The sequence below is a fragment of the Apteryx mantelli genome, chromosome 4 (genome assembly GCF_036417845.1).
Source record: "Apteryx mantelli isolate bAptMan1 chromosome 4, bAptMan1.hap1, whole genome shotgun sequence".
Taxonomy (NCBI): Eukaryota; Metazoa; Chordata; class Aves; order Apterygiformes; family Apterygidae; genus Apteryx; species Apteryx mantelli.
In genome coordinates this window covers 81,787,538-81,814,407 of record NC_089981.1, presented here as the reverse complement: position 1 = coordinate 81,814,407, position 26,870 = coordinate 81,787,538, and the positions used below count along the sequence as shown (strand labels likewise).

Here is a 26,870-nt window from a genome sequence, read left to right as displayed (position 1 = left end):
GCTGGCGTGGCAGGAAGAATTTGGGTGGTGAGACCCCAGGAAGGGGTGGGTGCCAGCCCACCTGGTGCTGGGCGCTCCTGCGAGCAGAAGTGTTCTCCCCAGAATGTCACCATGCCGGCAGGAGCCCAAAATGACAGTGTTTCAGCTCTCCTACTGTGATATCATTAAAAAAATTACTGCAGAGACAGAGAACAAAAGCAGACCTGAAAGAACAATTGCAGCTACAATATCCTAGAAGTCTTATGGTTACTTGAAAGGTAGTGAAGGGGAAGCAAAAATACTTCATTTAGAGTTCTGTTTCCTCTAACAAATTTGTACTTTTCAGTCATCCTAACAGAGTTCCTTTTATCTCCTTCTTGCACTAGACAGCGTTAACGTAAAACCTGTAAAGTGCTTACAGATCCTTCAGAGTGGACCTGTTATCACATTTGTACAAGGTATAGACAGAAAGAGGCAAGGACTTGCTGGATGTTCTGCCTTATATTTTTAAGTGATTTGTTATTCTTAGTGGTAGAGGATCTCTTTTGGTTATGTTGTTTTTCTCATTTTGGTAGTAGTGTAGGCTACAACTCTGAAAAATATTTTATTAGTAGCCTGCCTAGCTCTTAGCTTTCAGGATTTGTTGAAAAGTTACAAAGAAGGAATTCATAATGATCTGGAATGAGCTTTAAAATATAACAAAAGCTGTCAAGCTTCTTTTTCAGTATCAGAGGGGCAGTTTCAAATGTTAAAATTATATATACTTGTAAGTGCTTATTGGGAAGTAGTTAATTCAAAGACTATTCACGTTTGTGTATAACAATATTTGTAGTTAACAGGTCTGTGGAGAAATCTTGATTTGAATAGACTAGAATATCACAGTACTCAGAATTATAAGAATTTCAACTTTTACTAGGGGGTTTCTCCATTTAATATTTTCAGTTAATGGAGAAAATACAATTCAGCATATTTTTATTTCAAAGCTGAAGACAGAAAATACACTGCCCTTGAGACTATATTAAAAATGTATTGTTATAGAAGTGAATAATTTGACTACACTATTGTATTTGAACACATTAGTGCTAAAAGATCAAGGATATCTCAGTTATTGATAGGATATACGTGAGTTCCTGATGGTGCTACCTTGAGTACTGGCAACCCTTTCCTCCTCCCCACCTAGCTTAGCTCTCCTATCCGTTGTGTGCCACCCCCTTTGTTGTTCCAGCACAAGTTTTTATATAGTTTCACAATGACTGGGCTCAAACAACAGACTTTTTTTTCCCTCCCTATGGGGCTAACTTTCTGCTGGATCAGTTCCCCACTGTGCTTCACTCGCTAGCTGTGCATCCAATCTTGTGCCAGCACAACAGGAGTGATATGAGGGGAGAAATGAGTGTCTGGAAGGGGGCTCCTTTGCTTATATGAGCTTAAGCACAGCTGCTGCCAGAAGTGAAAGCACAGCCTGAGCGTTGCTCAGTCTGTCTCCCCCAAGCATCCTCGTGGAAGCTGTGTTCTTAAGTTCATCTATTTCCTGATAAGGAAAAAAGGCAGTCCAGCCTCTCACATACGAAGGAGACACATCCACGCTATCTGCCCTCTTTATGAGAACTGGAAACCTTCCTGTATTCAGCTCACCCCTCAAATATGCTCTGGAGCTTTCTTTGTCTTGAAATAGACTGCATAGCGCTCCACACCAGTGGCTTAGCGTGGTTGGCCTGGGCCCCCAGCCAGGCGCGAGCTGGGCCCCGTGTCCGGCCAGCCACCAGTAATTGCTCCCACCTTCGCCTGCCACGGTGCCCTCCAGCTACGGCCCGGCTGCAGCTGTGCCGCTGCCCACTGGACAGCGGTGCCTCTGCTCACCCTCTGTCTGCCCCCCACCCCACTGCTCCTGCCGAGCACGTTTGTTTATTTTATGATAACGGGAGACAGTCATCTCGTTTTGGTCTAATACCGAAAACTCAGGAGAATTCCTTGTGTAAGTTAAGGAGATACTGGTAGTAGCGGATAATATTCCAGCGTGTCTGCTTCTGACTTTTAGGTGCTTCCCAGTCTGAAAGGGTTAAGAATCAAATACTCTGACTTCCCCAATTCTCAGTTGGTTTGAAACTTGTCACAGACTTAAAGACCTACACGACGAAGCATGACTAATTTGACTTTATAAAAGTCTGCTGAAGGCTAAAAATTAGGAACATGCTTTTAAAAGCTGACACTTCTATAGTTCTCAGCGGCTGTAAACCCATTTTCTGAGTTGTCTTCCAACTTTCAAAAAACTTCTAAAATAACATGTCTCAAGAATATACTGCATAGTGATATTAGGTTGAGATTTTGAAGGTAGAAGATGCTAGAAAACAGAACAGATTTTATAAATTAAATTTCTTCTGCCACTTTTACAGAGTCACTTCTGCAATTCTGGAATTAATTGTGATCTTATTTTTTCAAGAAGAAAGACAAATCTTAATTTGTTACAGGGCAATAGAGCACATAGCTCAGAAGTCAGTTCATTGTGACTCTAAATGTTCAGCCCTGAAAGAAACAGTCTGTGTTCCTTTTCATATACTTGAATGACTAATATCTACTTTACAAGGGAAATGCTATCAGAACTTTCCTTGTATTGGTTTTGTCCACAAATGTCTTGTAGTTTTTTTCTTTAATTTGTAGGAAAACAATATTGTGCATCATAGAGAAGCTGTTTCCAGCAATCTGTGCGCATTTCCTATGAAAACGTAGTTGAAAACATATTTTTTAAGTTTCATATGAATGCATTCAAGGGAAAATAATAAAATTATGAGATGAGAAATCAGCACATAGTCAGACAAAGGTCAGATTTTAACTATCCATTTGTTTTGCCTGTGTGGCATGGAACATCTCGTCCTCAGAACCTACAATTTCAGACCTGTTCAGTGCCCTCGATTCTGGTGAAAGTCAGAGGAGCACCTCTGAAGAGCAGCAGTGAAGTATTTTCACATGGCCCATATTAATAATCCTTTTATAAAATACTCATCTGTTCCATTATGGAGAAAAAATACAGTTTTAACTTGTCTTAGTCCTTACAATTTAGAGAAAACAAAAGGTTTAATCCTTTCCTGTGTCTTTTGGCATATGAGAACTATAGTAAATCTTCCTCCAGCAACAACCACAAAAACAATGCTGCTTCTAGCATTTCCTGTGGGAGAAAAAAAAATCTAGCCCTTTCAGAGCCGTTCAAGAAAGAACTTCCCTCTCAAGTCCTGATGCTGTTATTGTTTTTACCCAAATTAAACTGTGACTGTCATCAATGAGATTTTTGGGTGTCAATTTTTTAGGTGTAAATAAGAGATGATCGCAGATAAGTATGTCCTGTGGTTCTGTAGACACCCCAAAACTCCTGACATGGAATGAGAAGAGAGCATTCCTCAAAGGCCTCCAAATCTGGGAAGCCCTGTGGATTGTGGGAAATCCACTGGAAATCAGGACTGTCTCTAAAGCCTGGGTTCTCAACCTGTCTCCCTAGCTATAAGGCACAGAGCCATCAGTGTCACTGCATTACCAAGGTCTCTGCAGCAGCGGTGTTGCTAATCTGAAAAATGCTAAAATCCAAAAAATCAGTCTTTTCCTCCATCTCTTCTCTCCCCTCCCCAAATCAGAAGGTTGCTTTTTTCAAAATTCATCATTTTGGCTCTTCTATTTGCTTTCGGGTTTCTGAAATGTGATGATATGCTGTCTTCCTTTTACAGCAATGACTAGGGCTAAAACCTCACCTTTTAAATGATTCTCACATGTTCATTTGAACCTGCTGCTTTAAAATATAAACATTAAAAGTAGTGAGAGTTGGAGACATAACTAATACCTAAATTGGGGGTTGTCATCAGAAGGACTTCTGCTTCTGGCTCCCTCAAAAATGAATGGGAGAAATAATGTAATTGTAGTGTCTTCTCCACAGCAAAAGCCCCAAGACCATGAAAGTTTGTGAAAATACAGGTACATGGGCTATAAACAGAATTTGCTAAGTACTGTGTATTACTTTTGGTTTTGGCAACAGATACAGCAGACTGATGGTGTCTGTTACGTTCCTTCCTTTTACACAAGAAGTTGTTAGAGCATTTATTCAGGATGGTGCCTCTGTTTCCTCCCTGCCTACAGGGTTCCTATCTCCCAGAAGAGAGTCCCAGCCACTCAACTACTGAGATTCTGGTCTCTTGCCAGTGGTTATTTAATTATTTATACAAAGTGGAAGCATTTCAAGAGATGAAATCTAGAATATCCCTCTTTCAGGAAAAGGACAGCTATGACAGTTACTGTACAGGGAGCAAATACAGAATAGAATCCCTTAGAGCAGACAAAGAAATGGACTTAATACCTCCCACAGCCCAGGCGAGAGCTGATATCTATGAGCTGCATTGCTATCAGGTAGATTAAACCTAACTCTGGTACACTTGCATATCTGTAAAAACATATTTGTAAAACACATCCTGGGTGTCTGGAATTATGAGGATAAGCCCCACCTATTATGCTTGGGGACAGGGTTGTGTTTCACTTAAATTTTACTAGCTCGTTCTAACATGGTCATTTCTGCCACAAAACACAGAGCTCCTGATGAACAGTAACTACAAAACCAAAATATAAGACACAAGAAATCTTACAATGTAATTGCTACAGTTCCTTCTGCTTTATTTTGCTTGTGCAAACAAATAGTTAAATAGCTCAAAGGTGGTTTCCTTTGGAGAATGTGTTTATTTGATCAAATTCAGTGTGGCCTAGACCCCAAATATAAATTCTAGTTTCAAACAAAGCACTACTGTAGAACTAGTCTGTGGCCTTCTAGACCTCATGAACTATGTTGGTTTGTTACAGAGTCAAAATAAAGCTGTCCCTTAAAACACATACATTAACTCCATGTCTTTCACTCACCACAATCTTTTCTCTCCGATCTGCTTTTTCTTCCAATCTGCTTTTTCTTCCAATCATTGGGGCTGTGCCACAATCATGAGGAACCTGCTTGAACTATAGAGTTCTTAATAAAAAGCATATATGGTATGAACGGAACATCCTGCCTACTTTAATCATTAAAGAACAGGCTTTGGGAGCTACTGCTACTATTTACTAAGCTTGAAGCTCTACAACTGTCAGATTTTAGAACAGGACTTACCTTTTATTCGTGATTCCCTTCATATTCTAGAAAGCAGGGTGAGGAAGAACAACAAGGGTTCTCCTCTTCCAAGTGGAGCCCGGAAGATCTTGCTAGTTTGGGGGCTTTTTTGTCCATAGCTGGCTGAATCTTCAGACTTCTGATATATGCTTTAAGCATTAAAAAAGCATTATTAGTACATTATGAGATAGGCCAAGTTCACCCACCTAATGTAACAAACTCATGCAAATGCCACAGAGTACAGGAACCTGGTTATGCCAAATCTGGGGAACTATCCTTGATTATCTCCAGTTCCTCCTTTCATTTGTAAACTTCCAACTAATCACAACTTTCCTGTGACTTCTATGAAGTGGAAGAAACAGCATCTCTTATAATATCTATGAAGTGCTTAACTTTTTGCAGATGTTAACGTATTCCTGTGATGGGGACGTATGGGCTCCATCTGGTGGCTAATTTAAAATACCTATATTTCTATTTAAAAAGATGAAACAGTTCTACAGTTTAGCTGAGTTTAATGTGTGAAGATTGTAGGAACAGATCCTCTTGCAGCTGTGCTTTCCTTTACAACCGCTGTTCTTAGGGTAACTAGACAATTTTAGAGACTGGGAGTAGGACACAACATTTCACCTCTAATCTAGCTCACTGTGGACTAAAAGCTATTACCAATGCCAGCTGTTCATTTGTGTTCACAGTTCTGTACGTAAACCATACCACCACAACTGACATTGAGTATTTTTGCAGTCTCATCAGAAAAATTGAATTTAATATTCACCAAAGGCAACCCACCTTCCCACACTCAGAGATGACCTCTTGCAGGACAGTTGGTGTATTTGAGTGTGGTGGTGTAGAGAAGCAGCTCAGTCCGCCTCATGAGTTGCGTATGATCTGCAAATAAGAGATCTTTGACTGTAAAATGCAGGCCAGCACCTTAATAAACATTGATTTTAAATACTGATATTGCCTGGGGTAAAAAAAAAAAAAAAAGTTTGCATGTGTACTGTGATTAGAGTACTTTTTTTCTCCTTTGCCCGCCGGGGTAGCATGAACTCAGCCCAAGTCCAGCTGTCTACAAATGCCATCTGACCTTGAAAAAAAAGGGCCTCCCAGATGACTTCTTTGCCCAACATCAAATACATGACACTGCATAAAGAGCAGATACCATATACAGATGATTCTGGGCCAGGCATATGCTGTAAGGGCCCGGCCACGTGTCGGATGGGCGCATCCTAGAATGCGCTCTGAAGTGTGGAGCACCACTCTCACGACTTCCCCCTCAAAGGCATGCCAGCAAATTCGGCCCTGAGCTGGCCTTGAGGATGCTCTAGCAGGTAAGTAATATAGACAGTTGATAAAGCTGCTTCACATGCAGCCTCAAAGCCGTTCCTGCTCTGCAGTGTAGACACAGCCACTTGGTCCAATGATGCCATGATGTACATAAAAACATCAAGTGTAAATTAGTAGATACCTGAAAGCAGTACAATAGCATACTTTGTAAAATGTGAGTGACATATCCAGAGAAAGAAAGTGGTGTACCTGAGAGGATTTTTTTTAAATGTTATATACACATGTTCCAAAGTTATTGACTGCTTTTATTGGATACAAAACTGCTCCATTTGTCATAAATTAATCTGGTCCACAGAGACATACAGGAATCATAAATGTTTGTATCATTAGGCTGCATCTAACCCAAAATTATAATTTGAGCGTTAACTAAATGCCTAATAGTCACCTCTGAGTCAGGCAAGTAAAAGACAACAAAAATAAATGAAGACGCATATATGAAGCAGTATGAAGAAGTATTCCAGTGTGATGGGTGTTCCAAGCTATGAGAAGATCAGTCTGAAGGGAAATAATGCTCTTGCAACTGCTTGAGCATCCACTAAACCAAGCCATAAACCACTGTTGGAAAGAAACAAATACAGAGCAAAAATAACTTCTGGGAGGCCTGGGAGGTGTTTTTCTTCAGCAAATCTTTAGTAGTTTTGAAAATGGAAGGCAAAGGAGAAAGAAACACTGAAACGAATGAAAAGTTTGTGAAACAAGAGCAGGACATTGTTTAAGGTTAAGTTGTGTTTTGGTGGGGTAGGGGTTGAGGGAAATGAACCCTATGGCTTTTAAGCAGAGTTCCCTGCCTCGGTGGGTGCTTTGAACGTAACTGAAGGATGGGTATTTACAGCAAAACCAAGCCATAGTGAGGTGGGAGGGGCCACATCATGCTAGCAAATACAGTACTAGAATGTGGGCTTCTGACTTTTAATAATTTTCTTGCATTTCTTTTCTGCATGGCAGTAGTGAAATAGGGACTTCTAAGCTTCTGAACAACTGAGAGAACCAGGTTTGAAGAAGACATGAGGAAGAACCGTTCAGCAAAAGATTTCTTAAAAACTCAGAACCGTGTGTGCCAGATCTGAATTGGCATCATCACTGCTTTTTTGACATACCACTTGCAAAAGACGCCAAAGCAGTCAAATTAGAACACTCAGTAAAAGTTCTTTTGGACTCTTTTCTATACTATAAAACTTACCTCCTTGTGACTATCATTTACATATGTCAAAAACTAACTGAAGTTTCTTTTCATGGAGCAGATAGCCCAAAGAGGCAGATGCCAGGTGTTAAGGGCAGCACTCAAATGAGTTTGCAAAGGCTGTTAATCATGCTGGACTGCTCCTTTTTCTGAAATGAGGTTTACTGACTAAAACTGGTCAGACTTTTTAGTTTAAACATTAGAAGTGTATTTAGTGGTGAACTAAAACTTATGCATTTTCAGACAGTTACAATGCTAAACTAACAAATGTTAAAGAAATAATTTGTTTTAGTCTGGAGTACAAGGTGAAAAAAACCTTGAAAACTGAGCAAAAAGGGTCCCTGAGGAAGGACAGGATGGTGAGAAAGATCCAGCTGACTTTGACTCCCCTTGCCACCATCATCATCATTTGCAAGCTGAAGAGGACCTTCCATGCAGCACAGTGCTTAAATATGGAGAGTAAAGAAATGGTGCTCTGGTCTTATTACAAGAATGGTGAAAATTTGTGACCAACAAGGAGATGAGTAAATGTGAAATAATCTTCACAGGGCACAGTGTGCACTTTGTTCTGGATCTAAACCTTCCAAAAGCTGGCTGGAAGAAGAGAATAAGGCATTCATGTTCAGATTTGAGCATTTCAGGAATCCTAGTATTTCCAGCTAAGCTAATGGGAAAAAGGCAAAACAAGGCAGTCAATGTTTCAAATTCAGGGCCAGCATGGATTAAAAAACAGTACTAATTTCCTTTGCTCCCCCAGACAACAGTGGATCAGATTGAGACTTGTAAGCAGGCTAAACACGCTGAACTATATTCTGCTGTAGTTATGCATCTTACTAATTCTAGTTGTGACTATAACAGGATGTTTCATTGTTCAGTATAACTGTTATCTCAAGAAGAGTCTGTCCACAATTTTATTTAAAATTGGCATTATTTTTGTTACTGTTGTTATAAAGTGTGTAAAATATTGTCTGTATTGCAGCTTGTATAGGGCATGTGTCTTTGCTTGCTTTACTCTTTTTGAGTTTATAAAGTTGCTATATAAATGCAAGATGGTCAGATATCTTTGAATGTGGTTATTTAATCTGATTACATAGCCCTGAACATTTCATCATATAGATGTTTAAGGTATCAGTGGCGTTAACATATAACATCTTACACATTAATATAGGCATTATAAAAACCTTCAGTACAATACTGGAATGCTGACACTTCTGTCACATTGGCTGCTCTAGAATAATGGTAAATATCTAGAAATAGGTGACTAATGGGTGAATATCTAGAAACAGCCAGATACCCCTGGAGAACTACTCCGGGAAAAGGCACAATATAGCTGGAAAAATCTAATAGAAAATGGAATGACCTTTCCATAAAGACCAGGGAAGTTGCAAAACTGCGAGGACCTTCATGAAACAGAGGACAGAAGAGAAAAACGCTTATAGCATCACCTAAAGTTAGGCCTAGAACTACTGGGCCAAAGCAATTTTTTTAAGTGTAGGAAGTCTAGAACAGACTGTGACTGTTTTGTATCTTAGCAATTATTTGCAGTTTATGTAAAGTATCAGTGAAGACATTCCAGGTTAGTTTTCATTATCTTTAAAACTTAATCTGTGCTTTGATACAGTATCTTTAATAAAATGTTCTTACAAGTCTGCTTATTATTCTCATTTAATTCCATCCTATGCCCAAGTTAAAAAAGCCCCAGCAACAAGGTGAGGTTCTAATTAGCATCTGCTTCATCTGATCCTGAATTTTTCCCATCCACCTAATAAGAATGACAAGGGGGAAAACTGAAACGAGTAAAAATGAGAAAATAAGAGAAACTCGTAGCAGCTACAGCTCAATTTTCATCAAAGTTCTTCAAACTAAGCATTAAAGTGAATCAAAGCGATGAATCAAATCATATTGATTTGCAAGCATGAAGCATTGATCTTTGACTATATTTACAGTACACCATTTTCTTTCTTTAAGACTTATCACCATTTTCCAGCTTTGCAGTAATGGCCAATACTATGAGTATTTTGTTTAACCCCATTCAGAGCAGGTCTAGAAAAAAAATCAGTATTTTCATTTATCCATCGCCATCACCATTTATCTATCTATCCTTCAGAAACTATCCTTTTAATATTTTCAAACAAGACCAAGCAGAGTTAGACTTTATACTAGAAGACTAGAATACAAATAATCTTGGCAAGGTGAAGAGGTGATCTGAAAACTTAAGATGTTACTTAACAGGAACAAGTGCAAGTTGGAATTGTTAGCTATGTAAGTAAGGAACAGCTGTCTAATTTCCATTGAAAAGAAACTGTCCTACACTGGATCAAATTCTAAACATAAGTCAGCAACATCATGCTGTTGCAAATAAAGATAAAAACTGAAATGTCTAAACCGGAGTATAAGCTGGTCCTTCAGGACTTGTAAGGCCTGAGCTAGTAGTGTCTCCATGCAGAGAATTCAGAAGCAGCAATGAGAATGCCTAGAAGTCTAGAAAATATTGCCTTTGATGACAGATTGAAAGATTTTAGGTCATCCTACAGAAGAGAGGGCAGAAGGGAAACATGATGATTTTTACATACATAGAAGATGGTTGTAACGAAAAAAGGAATAACATGTTTTCGCACATCCACAACGAACAGCAATAGAAATAATGGGCTTAAATTGCAACTAAGGATATTTTGGTTTGACACAAAGGGTGGACTAAATGACCTGTTGAGGTGCCTTTCAGATCTGAGTCTACGATGGCTTGCAGACAATCTGTTTCAAAGTCTCCCATTTACTACTGTCAATAGAGCTGGCACTGGTGGTAAGAAAAGGAGGCTGTAATTATACAAAAGCAGTCAATAACTGAAGGTACAAACTGCGCAGCACACCAGTTTATCTAGTTGGTGATAGTAACCTCAGCTTTTAATCATGCCTCAGCAAACTGTCAGAAGTGTATGTAAATAAGACCACTCTAAAACCACTTAATTATAAAATAATTATTCCTTGAAACGTCAAGAGTTAGCATAATCAGTGTTGCCAACTTTAATGACTTTATTGAGTCTAATCAATCTGATGCAAACTGTTTTCAGTTTTGTGATGGTGTAATCAGCTATTTTACTTTTTAAATACAAAAATCTCTAAAACTTATATGGAAAATCTTTAAAGGGTAATCTGAACATATGCGAAAGATTAAAAAGCCACAAGGCAAATAAAGTCACATATGTTTTTTAATCTCACAGTTTTAAACTAGGCTTATAATTTTAGAAGATCTGACTCATCATTTCTGAACTTCTGGTTTGGCAATACCAAATTACTGTGCCCTATATTCTGCTATTCTGAATATTTGCATAGCACTGATCACACATTTGCATAATTTGCAGAAAACATGTTACACTGAATTGTAGAATTTTTTTTTCCACACAAAATGAATATTTCTCATTTAAGAAAGATCATGCATTGTGGCTACCTTTCAGGGAGTATCTGTCTGGAAGTATATAAGGACAAAATAACACAAAAAAGTTACACAGCACCCCCCCAACACACACTGCAATTTTCAATACAACAGTACATTGTCAGAAGAATCTTTTTTCATTTCAAACACTCATATTTCACATCTGAATTCCAATTACTATACATATATTCACAAATATAAACCAGATGAATAGTTTCAGTGATGAAAGGATATTATGACACAGTATTATTTGTACTTAGAACAACTGTTGCTTAGACTTTTCTGAACTGTGACTGATGTACTATAAAATAATTCATTTACCTTCACAGATATAATCTGATTTAAGCTATTTTCTGGATGTTTTTGCTAGGCAAATGGCTAACAATTTCCAGAATTTAAGGTCTAAGATCCTCTGATCATCAAATCTCAAATCCTGTATATCACAGGCCATTACATTTCAACATTCTCATTTTAATGAGCCAAGTAGCTGATGTCTGATTAAACCTTGTGTATTTTTATACTGCATTGCCTTATGAAATATATGGAAATACATTCTTCCTTTTATCCAGATAAAGATAAGGGTTGAGTTCTCAGTTCTGCTCCAGATACTGAGCTCTTGCTTCACTGAAGAAATCTATCATCTTCAATCTGACTGGGTGGTGTGATGGAGAATAGCCTACAGCGTATTACGTTACACCGGCAAGCAGGAGACATGGGTGTATTATTGATCTTAAACACAAGTAAGTGGATCAGAAAGAGGCCTGCAGAGTTTCAAGGGTGCAGGTTTCAAGTTACTATCAAAATATGGCTTAAAAATTCAGGATGGGGGAACAACAGCAAATGTTTTGTTGGAGGGAAAATCAGACTTGTGCTAAACCCTGCTCCATAAACCTCACTCTTTAATTTCTGAACCAGTCTGTTTGGCTTACCTGTAGCATGACTGCATATGAAGCAACATAAAAGAAAATCATGCGGCTCTTCCCATAAGAGAGGATGACTGTATAGATGAGTTGGTGCACAAATTGTACTGCAAGTCTTAAGAGAACTGCTGACAAAACACGGCCTTGGAACAGCTCTGCTGAGAAGACAGAATAAGTCTCATGAGATTTTAGGGGTTGTTCCCTCTAGTTAGACTGGACTTTCTCTAAGGACATCTGTAAGAGATCAGAGATGATGGCAAGAGTATCATGTGAACTTTTGATTATGAACAAAAGTTTAAAAAGCAGCTTAGACCTACACATATAGTTGTATAAGAAGAAAACAGAACCTGTGTACTACTCAACTGGGAAAGAAATACTTCTGCAACAGGATAAATGAAATATTTAGTAGCCTGAGTCTACAAATCTTTTGATTCTTCCAGAGAATGCCCATGATTGTGTCATTTACATCACTACCATTAAAATGGTATGCCCATAACATTCCTCCGAGATATTTTCCCCAAATTTACCATAGCAGAACTACAATTCAAACTATAAAATAAATAGGACGGAGGGAGCACTATCAGGGTAAGAAATAATTCCAACCAATGCGAACACCTCTTTACCAGGTTATCAGTATATCCAGGTATCTGCACAACTGTACTGGAGCCATTTTAGTTATCGGGCCAAGAAAGCTGTCACCCCAAACAAGTTTTGTCTAGAGCTGCTGTACGTATTTTGTACAAGGGCAGATAAATCATATAGCTAAAAGCTCTGGGACAAATTCATGAAATCTCATTTAACCATAAAATCTGTTTGATTACAGATACACCTAGGTGTGATATCTAATTTTGGTGCAGAGACTGTTTATTGTGCTAATCCATATTGTCTTGTTATTTCTTACTCTGTTTTCTGAACCTCGTTTCTGTTCTATATCATTTTTGAGGCAGGGACCCTCTTTTTTACTCTGGAATAACAGGGTCCTAGCTTGTATTGTATCTGCAACAGGTGCATTACTGGTGTCCCTAAGGGACTATCCTCACAAGGATTAAATAATAAATAACATCAATTTTTCAACTGACACTGAATTCATCATCCAGCTCTCACTGTATTGCTCTCTGGCATTTCTCTGTGCTCCATATGATCCAATCAACTGAATGAAGGAGCAGTGAATTGCAGGAAGAGATAGTTTAGTGATGAATCAGTCACTGGTCGAACTACAAGAGAAAATGAGGCCCTTCCCATCAAAGAAATATGCATATAGGATATACAGAGAACCTCGTGCGGGGGGTACAGAGAGCTAGCTTACAGTTTCCATTTTCCATTGACCACTTCTGGATTTCTGCAAAGCCAGAACCTCTATATCCAAAAACTGGGATCTTTGGAAAAACAATAGTCATCTAAGTATGTTCTACATTTACTGTCAGAAACTAAAGCTATTCTGTTTAAAGACTACATATATACATATACTACATAAAAGAAGTGGAATCCTCATGTCATGTAAAAAAGCTTTGAAAAATACCCTAATTAAAACAAGAATGTTTTAAAAAGTGAGTTAGACTATCTGCAATAAGTGCATAAACATACATCACTGTGGTACACGCTGTAACAGACATTTTCTACCTGGGCTGCTATAACATAATGTTAAAGGCTGGGGCTCAAACTTATGAAAGATGATTTAAGCACACAGGATATTTAATCCTTCTTTCATGTAACACAAAGTCTACAGCTGATAGTAGAATTTCAGCTGCACTTTTAAAGTAGCTATCTGAAAGAAATTATTCACTAATCCTCAGAGGAAGAAAGTTCTCAACATGGTATTTTGCTCTTGTTACTGTAATTGGAATATTCTGAAGTGTTTCTCTCAAAGTAAGGAAGAACTATTTGGAGGAACCACAGCAGATTTTCATGTTTAATATATTTTCATCAAAGCATTTGCCTAGCTCTGAGTTAATAGCTTCATAGCTTTTGCAATGTAGCTAAATGTAGGCGTGACGACATTTTATATTAGCACAACAGACAAAAATTTGGAGACATTTCAAGAATGGTCACCACGCAGAAATATGCAGCAACAGGGCTCCTAAAACCCAGGCTACTTCTTTCAGAGAGGAAAGCTACGTGCCGTCTCCTTCTCTCTTATACCGGTTTAGGCTACCATTTTGGCAGCAATAAAACTAGTGAAAATGCGCTCCTGTGGTTTCAGAAAGGGTGGCTGGACGAGGGCAGAAACCGCGGGCGGCCTGAAAGGGAGAACTGTGTATCTGCAGCACACAGGGCGGCTGATGCATGAGTCAGTGGTGCCAGGGAGAAGGGACGTATGCAAGCAGGGCTGTCAGCCTGCCAAGTCGAGCCAAAATAAGGCTAAAAACGGCTTCAGCCCTGCTCACCGAGGGACTTGCCTTATGCCCTAGAGGGAGCGTGCGAAGTTACGCGCTCCGCGGAGAATTTTTCCTGGGGCTTGCAGCATGCCGGCCCCGGCCGGGGGTCCCCACGGGCGGGAGGGGCGGGCGCGCCTCGCTCCGCGGCCGTTTCTCCCTGACAAGCAGCGGCGGAAGGCTGGGGCGGGGGAGGGGTGTTGGGGGGGGAATTTCTACGACGCTGCGACCAAATAAGGGTAAACTTCCCACTCGCTCGCGGCTGGCTGGGAGGCGACACGCCGCGTTTGACTGAACTTTCAGGAATTACAAACACTGCGAGGCGAGCTGCTAACGCGGGCGGCGGCGCCGCAGCCCCCCCCCTCACTCCCCCCCCCCCCCCCCGGCGCCGGGCACCGCTCGCCGGCTACGTGCCTGCAAGCGCGGGGGGGAGGGGCAGCGCGTGCCCAACGCCGCGCCCCTTGGGAGCGCGAGCCGAGCTGCACCCCGACCCACCCAGAACGGCTCTGCCCGTTGCCCTCCCCCCGCCCCCTCCCTCGGCTGCCCGGCCCCTATTGGATAGTGTTGCCGTCAATCCCCTACCGTGCGCCTAACGTCCACTAGAACTTTCTAGCAGAGTTTGGGGCGGGGGCGGGGCAAGAGAGAAGTGAGCGCGGTGATTGGCGGAGGGAGGTGGCGCACGGTGGAGCCCTAGACGGATCGAGAAAAAACAGGAAGAAACGCGCTCTGGCCCCGGTACAGCGAAGAGGGTTGGGCTAAAGGGGGGCGCCACAGTTCTGATTGGCCAGGAGGAAGGGGGCGGGGGTTCTGCTGCAATTCGCGGAGGCGATTGGTCAGTAGTGGAAGGCGGGCGACTAGATTGGACAGCAGGGTTCTGGCAGGTTCCAGAAGAAGGCTGCGTGTGCTATAAAAGAGGCGCAAACAGCCCCCTAACGGCACATCGCGTCGCAGATAGGAGCGAGCAGGAGTGGTGGGAGGAGTGAACGTGAGTGAGTAGCTGATTTGAAAAACCTGTCATCATGTCTGGCAAAGGGCCGGCAATCGGCATCGACTTGGGCACTACATATTCCTGCGTGGGTGTCTTCCAGCATGGCAAAGTGGAGATCATTGCCAATGACCAGGGCAACCGCACCACACCCAGCTATGTGGCCTTCACTGATACCGAGCGTCTCATCGGTGATGCTGCCAAGAACCAGGTGGCTATGAACCCCACCAACACCATCTTCGATGCCAAGCGTCTCATCGGCCGCAAGTATGATGACCCCACAGTGCAGTCAGACATGAAGCACTGGCCCTTCCGTGTGGTGAATGAAAGTGGCAAGCCAAAGGTGCAAGTGGAGTACAAGGGTGAGATGAAGACCTTCTTCCCAGAGGAGATCAGCTCCATGGTACTTACCAAAATGAAGGAGATTGCTGAGGCTTATCTGGGCCGCAAGGTGCAGAATGCTGTTATCACAGTGCCTGCTTACTTCAACGACTCCCAGCGCCAGGCCACCAAAGATGCTGGTACCATCACTGGCCTTAATGTGATGCGCATCATCAATGAGCCCACAGCAGCTGCTATAGCGTATGGCTTGGACAAGAAAGGTACCCGGGCTGGAGAAAAGAATGTGCTCATCTTTGACTTGGGAGGGGGCACTTTCGATGTGTCCATCCTCACCATTGAGGATGGCATCTTTGAAGTGAAGTCCACAGCCGGTGATACCCATCTGGGTGGGGAGGACTTTGACAACCGCATGGTGAACCATTTTGTAGAAGAGTTCAAGCGTAAGCACAAACGTGACATTGCTGGCAATAAGCGAGCAGTGAGGCGGCTGCGTACAGCTTGTGAGAGAGCTAAGCGCACTCTCAGCTCTTCCACCCAAGCTAGCATTGAGATCGACTCGCTCTACGAGGGCATTGACTTCTACACCTCCATTACTCGTGCCCGCTTCGAGGAGCTCAATGCTGATCTCTTCCGTGGCACGTTGGAGCCAGTGGAGAAGGCCCTGCGTGATGCCAAACTAGACAAGGGTCAGATCCAGGAAATAGTGCTAGTGGGTGGCTCCACTCGTATCCCCAAGATCCAAAAGCTGCTACAGGACTTCTTCAATGGCAAAGAGCTCAACAAGAGCATCAATCCAGATGAAGCTGTTGCTTATGGCGCTGCTGTGCAAGCAGCTATCCTCATGGGAGACAAGTCTGAGAACGTGCAGGATCTGTTGCTGTTGGATGTCACCCCTCTGTCCCTGGGCATTGAGACAGCTGGTGGAGTGATGACCGCTCTCATCAAGCGTAACACTACCATTCCCACCAAACAAACCCAGACCTTCACGACCTACTCCGACAACCAGAGCAGTGTCCTGGTCCAGGTGTACGAGGGTGAGAGGGCTATGACAAAGGACAACAACTTGCTGGGCAAGTTTGATCTAACAGGCATCCCCCCAGCGCCCCGTGGAGTCCCCCAGATTGAGGTCACTTTTGACATAGATGCCAACGGCATCCTGAACGTCAGCGCTGTGGACAAGAGCACGGGTAAAGAGAACAAGATAACAATCACCAATGACAAGGGGCGCCTTAGCAAGGATGACATTGATCGCATGGTGCAAGAAGCAGAGAAATACAAAGCAGAGGATGAAGCTAATCGAGATCGGGTAGCAGCCAAGAACTCCCTCGAGTCCTACACTTACAACATGAAGCAGACGGTGGAGGATGATAAACTGAAGGGAAAGATCAGTGACCAGGACAAGCAGAAAGTGCTTGACAAGTGTCGGGAGGTGATCTCTTGGCTCGACCGCAACCAGATGGCTGAGAAAGAAGAGTATGAGGACAAGCAGAAAGAGCTGGAGAAACTTTGCAACCCGATCGTCACAAAATTGTACCAGGGAGCTGGCGGGGCTGGGGCAGCTGGCTCCGGAGGCCCAACCATTGAAGAAGTAGATTAAATAGGACTGAAGTATAGACTGGTTTATGGACAGTCACTCCGTTCTCTGCTTTATTTTTTTCTAACGTTTAAGAAAAACGTCATTGCCAATAACAGAGTTTATTCTGTTGGGTGTGTATAAAGGCAGATCTTTCAGCTTGGTTTTGATAAAAGGGAAGGCACCTCCTGCTTTATAAGGTTAGTAATAGCGAAGTTTTGTTAATTCAGAAGCAGCTATTTGTATTCTGGATGTTTGTCTCTGTGTCTCTTCTAAAGTAACCACTCGACTGTTGCAGTTGACAAGTTTCAAGTTATGCATGAAAATCTTTACGAAAGATTAAAAATGCCAAATTCGGCTTCTGGAAACTTTGGTAACAAATAAAACGTATTTAAAGCATGAACTTATCTTTCCTGCTGTCTGTCAAGGGGCGATAGCGGTGGGGGAGGCGGCGAGGAGGGCTCCGAGGCCGGGCGGGGGGGGCGCGCCGCCCGGGGGGCCGCGGCCCGGCGCCGAGCTGCGCCCGCGGCGGTGACCCGGCGCCGCGCGGGGGGCCGGGATCGGGGCGGCGGCGGCTGCCCGCGTTACTGCCGAGGGGAGCCCGGGGCTGGCGGAGGGCGCGGTGGCTGCGGTGGAGAAGCAGCCGCCTCGCAGATAGGGTATCGGCCGCCGAGGGGGGCGGCGGCGCGCCCTCGCCGGCCCGCGGGGGGGGGGGGGGGGGCGGCGGTGTCAGTGCGGCCCCGGGGACCAGCGAGGCGCCCGGGCAGGCTCAGGCTCCTCTGGGAGAGGAGCAACGTTCCCCCGAGCTGCGTTGCGAGCCGGGATCTGTTCTTCGCTGGTAACTTGGCTCGCTCGGAGCACCGGGGCGGTAGCGCCGAGCCGTTCAGGCAGCAGCGATGTGGGACACGGGGCGACTTGTCGCGTCCGCGTCACCGAAATAAAACATCGTGGAAGCGAATGCAACGAAAATAGTCCTGCCTTGCGGACAGCTGGGCTCGATAATCGGAGACCGGGTTGTGGCCGGCTGCATAAACTGCTGGGTTATTCTTGGGTTGCTAATGTGTAAGCTGAGCTTTCATTATTTTACCCAGTGTATTTTCCCTCTCCTAAGACGATCGAAAGTAAAGCTGGGCAGGGCTCATGGATGCAGTAAATGCATAAAGATGCTGAAGTTCGTAGAACAGGCAAATTTAGTAGCGGTTAAGCTCGTTCGGATTTACTGCGTAGCGTCTCCAGAGCTCTTGATTTGTTTCAGAAAGCAAAAATGGGGTATTTGGAGTCAGCGGATCTGAGAATGAGTTAGCTCCAAGGGAAGAGCCTGATGACATGCACATTTTTAGACTGTCTTGTCCTTTCAGGGAAAAAAAGGCGAACAGCAGTGGGCAGTTTAAGGAAATCAGCAGCTTGTTTTTGTTTGGTTGCACTTTAGTACGGGGGAGTGTTTAACACTTGGAAAAAAGACCGGCACGGCAGTGTCGCTTCTCTGAATTGCAAAGAACCTCTAGGACCCAAATTCTCTAAACTTGTATGCATAAAATATTTACTAACACATTTTGTTATAAGAGGTTCGAGAAAAATAAGCCTGTTTAATGTTTCATATCATCCATTATTAATAGAGTTCTAAAATTTCAGTTTACTACTTGTATTTCTCTCAGCTGGTTTGCCTGGATCCTGGCTGCTGGGTTTCTATTCACTATCCCATTGCTACGGCAATTCCCCATTGCTGGGGAATGCGAGGCTTGTAAAAAGCTTGTTTGATCAGTTGTTGTCTCAAATTATTCCCAACCACTTAAACTTTATTGAACAGTTCATATGTAAATGGCAGTAGAATCAGGGTAAGACCGGAGAAGTCAATTATAGCAACTTAAGCACCTGTTAACTACTTAAGTGAAATCTCAACAGGGTGTAATCAGGCCGTGTGTTTTTGGTGTTATGTACACAGCATTTTCACGGCAATAAGCCTATTGATTTCTGGACTGTATCGTAATACACCATGAGAATGAGCAGATACTGTGACTTTTTGATGCTTTTTTTCCTAGCAGCTAATAGATAGATAAATTTATGAATAGCAGTAGATCATCTGCAAGTGAAAAGTTGTTCCTGCGAACTGTAATACTTTGTCAGATTCACTCTAGTCCTACCTGAAATTCTGTAATTATGGGATGATGATAAGGATTAGGAAGCAGCCGTGATTGCTATGAATTAGGGTTAACTATATTTTCTATTAACTGACTGGTAATTGTCCTTGCCACAGTTTCCTTTACTTTTCAGTTCTTCGTGTGGATTCTTCAGTGTCACTTCCCAGTTATTAAACACAATTTCTTGTTGTTTTTCTCCAGCGTCTGTCTGAGCGTATCGCAGAGCTAATTTAGCTAAATGCACGCCGCAGCCTGTTTGTCATATGCCTGCTCTGTCATCTGGCCTTTCCCTCACCTCCGTCACTTTTGGTCTGTGCCGGTGTCTCTGTATTTCAGCAGCGGGGCAGGCAGAGGGTAAGAGAGTACACAGAAGTGAAATACCTGTCCAGGTGCTGATAGGTCAAAAGCCCCAGGGGTTACTGGTGTGAACAGGCTAACACTGGAGGAATTGTATTTTTTTTTTTCCCTAAAATAGAGATGATTCTTAGTATGGACACACCTAGATTGCATGGGATGTGTACAGGACTAGAAGCTTCTATTTACTCACAGGATTGGCAAAAGATTTTCAAGAAAGAGATTTCAAGTAGCCTTTCAAATATGTAAACAACCCCCCAAAACGCAAAAGCCAGAAAACTTGAAGGGCTCAGAGCCAGATTTCTTGCCTTCATTTACTTAGTTTTTAAAACAAAGAATAACTTATATTTTATTTTCAGTATATTGAATTTTACTTGTTGTAGAATGAAACTCTGGTCCTGTTGAAGCTAGTGGTGACTTCCCACTGACTCCAGGGGATCTAATTTTTTCCCCCAATTTCTTAAAGAAATGAAGTAAATGTCAGAGGGGAAAATGCTGCATCTCATTTGTAAGCAGGCATATTTCAAGTCCACATGTAGTTCTGTGGAGCAGTTGCACGTCAAATGAATTGGACAAAGCCATGAAAATAATCTGGTCCAAAATCTGCAGTTTCATTGCTTCCACATTCAGTGTGTCTCATCCTTTGTACTGTTCTGACTCACGGGGAAAGACACCCTGTTCTGTCAAAATCATGGCTAAATTTTGCTTATTCTTTAATACAGCTGTGCAAAACATCAAGCCCATGCAAAGGCTATAAAGTGGTTATAACTAGTAGCACTTGTAAAACTACAGTGTTAACTTCTGGCAGCTCCTTAATATTTGCTGATTGCGTTTATATGAATGGTATTGTTTCCTATAGAGGAACACCCGTTCCATTAATGCACGGAGAATTTAATCACCCAAATTAAAGCCACTAAGCGCCTTAGCATGGCGCTCGCCCTGCAGCTAGGTGTGTAGCAATGCAAAGCAGCCGTTCCTGTGCGCGATGCGGGCAGTGCTGCAATTCCCCACGATCGCAGTGGAGGGGGAAGAGCCCCAAAAGCCAAAGCCGAAAGAATTACTCAAACAGCGTGCCGTGGGAGGGACCTCTGAGGGAGCTGGGGCCAGGGGAGCTGGCTGAGGACAGCCCAGGCGGGAGCTGGGCAGCCGGGACGCGCTCGGCCTGGCTGCTTCCAGCCGGGCGGCCGGGTGAGTCAGCGCCCTGCTCCGCCGCCGCGGCTGGAGCATCTGTTTGAAGTTTTGCACAGAGGACTTAGCAGACAGGCTGCTGCTCGAGCCTTGTGATGCCATCTCGAAGGCTGGCGTGAGCATCTCCCGGGAGCTGCCTTTTATCTCTCGGGAGACACTGGCGAGAGCCCCGCAGGCTGGGCAGCCTCTGTCGTGGGAGCTGCCTGTCATGTGGTGGAAAGGTTCGCCCCGAAGGTTGCGCGCGCTGTGGGGTGCAGCCGAGGGATGACAGCTCTGAAGGAGATGTGCCAGCCACTCGCACAGATACATAGAAGGGGCAGGAAGAAAAGGGAAAGGGGTTCAGGGTATTCACGTTTCCAGTCTTGGCATTTTTCTTGGTTATATGCGGTAGCATGCGCTTACACCCTGCATGCATACCTTATTTTAAAGCTCCTTTTTTCAGTCTTGACCATGTGTTGCAATGCAGTATGTTTTCAAGCTGTAATTGCTTAAAAGCTCTTCTAAATTTCTTCCTTCGTCCAACCCCAGTGCCTGGTGTGACCTTCCCCTACCTTGTCCCTTTAGAAAGTGCACGGTGGTCTAATCTCCGTCTGCATTAGGGACATTGTAGCCTGGTGTATGAGAGTCCTGTGATACTAAACCGTCAAAGCATGTGGATGCTCTTATAGCAGCAAAACTGTATTCTGTAGTTGCACATCACAGGAAAGTTATCACCCCTCCCTACCCTGTAGCAAAAGCAAGTTATGCCAGTAAAGCTTCTTTAGCATACCTATGTGGGTCAGGTATCACATCTCTCCACCACCCTGGTCCACATATTTATGCAGGCAGAAGCCTGTAGCGTCAGCCTGCCTCTGGAGTAGATGATGCTTGCAGCAGCACAGTGATTATATGGCTGGGCAGGCCAGCATTTCCAGATGCAGCAGCATATTTCACTTCCACATATGAAACAGCAGTATTTAAAACCCCTGATCCACCCTTGCATGACCCATTTGCCTTTACTCTCTCCCGCCTCAGGAGGGTGGAGGAATAGCCAAGCTGGTTCCTCTCGTCATCCCTCTCACAGCACCAGTCAGGAGTTTCGGAGAGGGGTAAATTTCCCTCCAAGGAGGCAATACATTTTGTAGTCCTTTTTTGAGGAAAATCAAGAGCAGCGGAGGTACAGGAAATTTTTGTTCCGTTGCTGAAGATACTCTCTCCCACCATTCAGGAGTTGCTTTTTGTGTGTTGGCCTCTACAAAAGCTGACAGATCACTGTTGGACAAAAAGGCGTGAATTCATCCTTGCTCCTGCTTGGGTAGCAGTTAGCAGCAATTGTACCCTGTCTGTCGGAGCGGTTCAAAATGCCACCGCTCAAAATGATTGCGGGTCAGCAGTTAAAAAATCTATTTTGAATAGGATTAAGGAGATGAAAAACACTTCTGAAAGTGTTAATGCTAAGTATTTCAGACAAAAATGTATTTAAAAAGAAAAGGTGGGTTTAGGGGTCTTGGTTGCCTTGCTATTCACTGATAAGCATGAAATATTTTCTGAATATCAGTCCCTGTAGAAGCTGTTGCACTGCTGAAGTGAGAATCTGGCAATCACATGTCACAGCTGAAAGCAGCATTTGTTTTTTGCCAGGATGTGTCTAAAAACTTAAACATATTTCTTTTAAAACCGTGTTTATTTCTCCTTTGGCAGACTCCTTGTTTTCCTACAGACCTCATTCACAACACGTCTGCAAATGTAGTGACACAGCTTGTTTAAACACGACTGTGCTAGCAAGTCCTTGGTCCTGGCCCCGGCACTGCAGGTGGCAGAGAGGACAGTAACAGTAGGGAGGCAACTAAAAACTGTCCATTATAATTACTTCCACAGCTCGCAGAACTGAATAGAGAAGAATCTGCCTGTAGTACGTCTACATTAAATTTGTACTGGTTGTCTTCTAATTCTATAGCAGGGAGATGATCATTATATTCTAGAGAAGAATTAGAAACTGGGCTTTTGGCATTTTTGTTAAGCTCCATAGGTTTCCGTGCACTTTGGCTTCCTGAATCAAAATCAGATTTTTGAAAATACGTTTTGGATATGTGGCATATTTAAATACTTCTTCCCTTCCATAAGAGGCGTGTTAATAACAAAAGGTTGATTGTTAGGAGCACAAGGCAAATGTCTAGCTACATGAAAATAGCTGACACCTGCTAATGTTCAATAATCTCATCTGATAAAAACACACAGAGGGAGTAATTGCAGGAGGTTTTCATTAAAAGAATGTGCAGCTGGTTTTTCTGGCTTTCCAAATGCAGGTTGTATTCCCATAAACTGTCCTAGGCAATAATCATCTAATTTCCCTTAGAACCTCACTCTGGATTCGGTAGGTAATTCTGCTTTTGACTATCACATACCTGTAGGAGGTTTGTGTCTATAGGTGTAGTCGCCGCTGAGCACTGCAGCTACGGCCGGGTCACAGTGTTAGCAAAGCTGGTGTTCGTGTTACAGGAAGGCCAGGACGTTAGGCAGACGCAATATTTCACCAGAAGTCACAACGCAGATATTTAACTACCATCTGCTCTGGATAATCCAAAAAATGAGACTGAAATGCAGCAGTGTTGACATACGAAGGCAGTGCAAACTGCTGAAACAAAGAATCAGGAGCTTCGATTTTGCACAAAACTTAAGTGAAAAATCTACACCAATGCAAATGTTACTATGCTTAAGGATGTGACATTGCATTCATATAGCATGGTCCTGTTTTTAATGAGCAGGCAGAAGTCTTTGGCAGGTAAACAGCAGAGTCATGGAATAAGTATTCGTTACTGTGCAATTGAATTCTGTACTTTTGTGTCTAACACAAACGATAGTGCACACACGGTGAGTCTAATATTCCCAGGAAGACCGGGGCTGACATGTAACTGCCCCTGGGAAGAGAGGAGGAAATGAATCTGGTGGCGACGGAAGACAGGGCCTTGGTGCAGCAAGAAGAAAAAAAGAGGCAGAAAAGAGGTGAATGACTGTACGGTGAGTCAGTGGTATTTTGTTGAGTTTATGCATGTGTTTATTTTCTGGGTGTGATATCTGAATTTAACATTAGATATTCCTAAATAATGGATACATATACACACTGCTGTGCATTCTCAGCTACTGAGACACACATGCACACAAGCACCACAAAAAAACGACATTAAAAGAAGACTATTAAGGCTGCAAAGTCAATTGTTCAGAAATTAAGAAGTGTCAGAGTTAAGACCATCTGAGCAATCCTATTTCTTGCTTTCTTTGTGCATATGCTTCATAATCCAGTTTTTAATTACATGGTAACAGTGTTTTGTTTTTCCCCCCATAGGGCACCTGCCTCAATCAGTGCACAGGATGGACAGCACGCACTCTGTAAGAAAGCAGTATTTCCCAGTTCAATGCATGCGTTATTTACTGCACGCTGTCCAGCCCCAGCTCTGAAGCAGAATTATCCCTTAGGAGGTTTCCTGCAGAGCTCATCACCAACACATCTGAGTGCTTCACACCATTAACTGTTTAGTTTTCATCTCTGAGATGCGTACAGTTCCCACAGAGAGAAGGTGGTAAAACACAACAGCAAAAGCAAAACGCCATCTGTCTATTATGGAGTCTCCGATTGGAAGTGCCAAGGAACTGATTTTCCAGACAGCTTAATATTATACAGTTCTTTGTATGTTCAAAGTACAGTTCCCATTGACTTTGGTCACAGCTGTGGATGCTCAGCCCTGCGTTTCAGGCTTCCGCGATGCCAGGCCGTTCACTCAGGAAAGACAAGAGCATGTAAATAGTGGTCATGAGAGCAAATGTGGGCTGAAGCGATTTGCCGGGATCTCTGTGACTGAAGCCCCTATGGAATTCAGTTTCCCACGTAGCCTTCAACTGCCTGAACCATTACGTATTAATTTCACTTCTTGTAATCCTCTGTCTCGCTCATTTTACAGCTTCCAACTTTTGCAACAGCTGAAGCAGGGATCTGACAGACACCAACCTCCTTTACTTCACACTCTCAGGTTTTTAATCTTTTTTCAGACTGTTATCCATTTGGGCCGCCAGCATGGGTGCAGTGTTTAGTGTATGCCTCTGCCCCCTTAGCTCGTGAAATAACTGCACTGAACTGATCTCCTCCAGCAAGCACTTCATTGGGGAGGGGGTGCAGAATTGCATCTGAACATCCCAAGCGTTTGCCAAGAGCTGGTAAAAGATGAGATGCAGGGACTGAATTTCATTCTCGGCTGAAGGGGCCAGGAGGAGAAAACAGTGGACAGTTTCTTCAGCCAGTCCCCATTTTGCTTCTCCCTTTCAATCACCAGCCCATCCAGCTTGTTCCAGTCCTGTTTTTTTTCCCCCTGATAATTTCTTCTTTCCTAGCTTGTGCCTATCTCAACTTATCCCAATCACAGAGACATACCCAGGCAATCCTGCTCTGCTCCTTCCACACCCTTGTCCAGATGGTCTCTCCCTACCTGCACCTTTATTTGTGTCACCCCTATTCTTTATCTTCTTTGGCTCCAGTCCTAGCGGCCGGGAACTGTGCTGATACTCATTTAACGAAATCCAAAGGCTGTTGGAAGCGAGCCGACAGCAAAGCAAATCTCTGTCAGGCGCTTTGCTTCTAAGTGATTCTCCACCACCACATCTGTCTCCTGTCCCAGTAACTCATCCAGTCTCAGGGTAACTCTGTCCTGGTCTCCATGCCTGGCCCAAACCAATTCTGTTCCATTCTCCACAAATCCCTTCCAGGTTTGCCTTCATTTCCCTTAGTTCTTCTGCCTGCTGCACTGATTCCCAGGCCTTCTCTGCCTGCCCCGCCAGCTCTTTCTTTTACTCTTGGTTCCAGTCTTCACATACACAGTTTTTTCCCTGTAGATAGTACCCAGTTTTAGTTTCTCCACATTTTTTCTCCAGGCTTTTTGTGCCAATTTACTCCCAACTCTAGTACAGTCAAATGCTCGTCTCCCCTGCATCTTGCACAGCAAACTCTAACACAGGTGGCCCTGAATATCTTCGCCATGCCCTTTATTTTTTGCCAGTTCTTTGGCATGGCTTTTCCTGGAGCCAAATGGAGCCAATGGTCTCCTGAGGCTGACGACTGCACTGCTTGACAAAACGGTCAGTCAATGAGCCATCAGATCCATCCTCCCACTTTCCCCTGATGGAGATCCTATTTCTGCAGCGCACCTGTGCCCTGCCTTGCTGTGATGGGTGAGATCTGAGGCCATTCCCAAACCTGCTTCTCTCATCCTCTTAAGCATGTAACTTGGCTGCCAAGTCACGAAAATGTACTTGGCAGCCTGCAATAGCAACTGGAAACACAACATACACAATACGATTGTCAAAAAAAGGTCACCGCAGAGAACAGTCAGAGCCGAACTTTCAGGGGAGGGTGAGATTCTTCAGGGAGCGATTGTGTTTCCGTGGGTAAACCGTAAGGAGCACCTGCAGGAGCAAAGATGCAGTGTCTGAAAGGCTATGGAAAGAGCGGGAAGTCAGGGACAGGAAGCAGATTGTTTCATGGAGATTTGCTCTCCCCACATTATTGTCCCTATGTTCTTCCACGTGGTCATGAAAATCTCAGTGTTGCTTTCAGGAGTGCTTTCCGTAGTTAGAAACTGCTGCAAAAATGTATGATGCCATCTTTAAGAGCTGAAAGTATAGGAAATGTTCCTTCTCTCTTACTTAACTGACCTGTCTAAAAGTCTTAGATCAGCTCACCACTTCAAAGCACACATGGGCTCTAATGTAGCTCTACTGGCAAAATTGTCCTAGGCTGTCTTTTTTAGGTTATAGCTGAGTTGATCCATTGAGAGGTATGGTTCCCTTACCTTCATCTGCAACTCCTCTGGCCCTTCCTGACTCTGCAGTGAACTGGTGTAAAGCACTAAATCAACAGAAAACTACTCATTTATTTTTGCTGGATTATTCTTCTGACAGTTTGGGGAGCTGCCT

At 43.4% G+C, this 26,870-nt stretch overlaps 2 protein-coding genes and 1 long non-coding RNA gene across 3 annotated transcripts in view; 2 read left to right on the top strand and 1 right to left on the bottom strand.

Annotated features, from left to right (window-relative positions):
* The window catches only part of ZBTB1 (zinc finger and BTB domain containing 1), a 55,239-nt gene that overhangs the window by 9,778 nt on the left and 18,591 nt on the right, over window positions 1-26,870 (top strand).
* LOC106483009 (uncharacterized) lies at window positions 4,552-12,176 on the bottom strand. Its single transcript, XR_001292292.2, has 4 exons — window positions 11,988-12,176; window positions 5,891-5,989; window positions 5,105-5,253; window positions 4,552-4,969 (listed from the first exon to the last, which is right to left on the bottom strand). It is a non-coding gene; the product is annotated as an uncharacterized lncRNA (long non-coding RNA).
* HSPA2 (heat shock protein family A (Hsp70) member 2) lies at window positions 15,276-17,653 on the top strand. Its single transcript, XM_013940839.2, has one exon. It carries the CDS (start codon window positions 15,370-15,372, stop codon window positions 17,272-17,274), a length of 1,905 nt encoding a protein of 634 aa, XP_013796293.1. The 5' UTR covers window positions 15,276-15,369; the 3' UTR covers window positions 17,275-17,653.